The sequence below is a fragment of the Suricata suricatta genome, chromosome 5 (genome assembly GCF_006229205.1).
Source record: "Suricata suricatta isolate VVHF042 chromosome 5, meerkat_22Aug2017_6uvM2_HiC, whole genome shotgun sequence".
NCBI classification, from domain to species: domain Eukaryota; kingdom Metazoa; phylum Chordata; class Mammalia; order Carnivora; family Herpestidae; genus Suricata; species Suricata suricatta.
Genome location: NC_043704.1, coordinates 155,481,964 through 155,483,447, shown reverse-complemented (window position 1 = coordinate 155,483,447; position 1,484 = coordinate 155,481,964). Strand labels below are relative to the sequence as shown.

Here is a 1,484-nt window from a genome sequence, read left to right as displayed (position 1 = left end):
TTTTTGTGTTATTATACTCTTTGTTCCTTTTATCTGTTCTAATAATTTCTAATGTTAATTGAGTTAATAACACTGAAATTTTCTGAGAAATAGAAAAAGTCCTTGTTTATGTGCTATGACAAAATACATGGACGTGAGAAAATGATCATGAGAAAGAAGAGCAAACCTGGAGACATCTCACTTCCTACTTCCTAAGTATATTGCAGAAGTACATGAACTACAACAGTGTGCTGCTGGCATAGAGGGAGACACAGAGGTGAGGAACAGATTATAGATCCCAGGATGAAATGTGTTCTGATGCAGTCAGCAAATGCTCCAGGAGACTTCATAGAATAAACAGCAGGGGGAAGGATGGTCTCTTTCACAAGTGATGTTGAATATTGGTGACAAAATAAATGACATTTAGCCCTTATCCTATACCATGAAGATAGGTAGACCAATATTCAAGCTCTTCCCTTGATCCAGTTGCTACTGAAGGTGAATCCAGATGCAGCACAGGAGTGGCTCAGGGACCCCCAGACTCCACCAGGTGCACCTCACATTGGGACATCTTCAGGCACAAGACATTCCGGTCAAGAAACTGTCACACACCCACTGTTTGTCTCACTCATGTCCATTCACATACTCAGTGTCTGTTGTTCTCCATAAACTACCACTTAAAAGAAATAAGGAAACCCAAAGCGACTCCAAACTCCGTGGATAGATGTTTGTGTTATGTCCTGCTCACTGATTGGGAACACGCAGGAATTCCGGGGATGGGGCTCCTCTCCCAACTGCAAGTTCAGGGATGGGAGGGCTCCATCAGCAGAGAGATGTCCTCTGACTATATAGTAAGTTTTTCAGGTAGAATCTTCAAGAATCCAGACACCCTGAGCAGGTGTGAGGGATATGGAAGTGTTAATGCCACAATATTTTTCAAGAAATTGTGTTTCTTGTCGGTGATTCTGCTAGATGATTATTCAGTACCCATGATAAACCATATTTTCACATATGCACACAATATGTGAGGTAGAAATAAATTTACCACCATTTTACAGGTGAACAGATATACACTGCAACAGAGAGGGAGTGTTTCGGTGTACAAGATCACATATGAGGTGAGGGTGAGCTCATCATCTGTCCCCACCACAGGACGCACCTGCTCCCCCAACCATCTCCTGGACACGGTCAGACATGTCCAGTGAGGTTTGTAGGTTCCTGACCTTCTAGAAGTCCCAGTAGAGTGAAGTGTGGAGATAGATCTTTCTTATCACAGAGAATTGGAGATACTGAGAAGCCTTGACAGAGACTCACAGAGCTGATGGAGATGCTGGCGTTTTTCAACAACCACAAGTGTCATTTACACATGATCTCTGGTTGATATCAATGGAAATCCTCAATAAAATTAAAATGGTTGAATTTTTTAATGTCTTTTTTAAATTTCCATCCATATTAGTTAGAATTTAATGCAATAATGATTTCAGAAGTAGATTCCTTAATGCCCT

At 41.2% G+C, this 1,484-nt stretch overlaps 1 gene segment (V, D, J or C); it reads right to left on the bottom strand.

Moving 5' to 3' along the window:
* Positions 1–505: 505 nt before the first annotated feature.
* LOC115291334 overlaps positions 506–1,484 on the bottom strand; it is a 1,986-nt gene continuing 1,007 nt past the window's right edge. Inside the window, 1 exon segment of the V gene segment in view lies at positions 506–550. Within this exon segment, the coding sequence occupies positions 506–550 (45 nt within the window).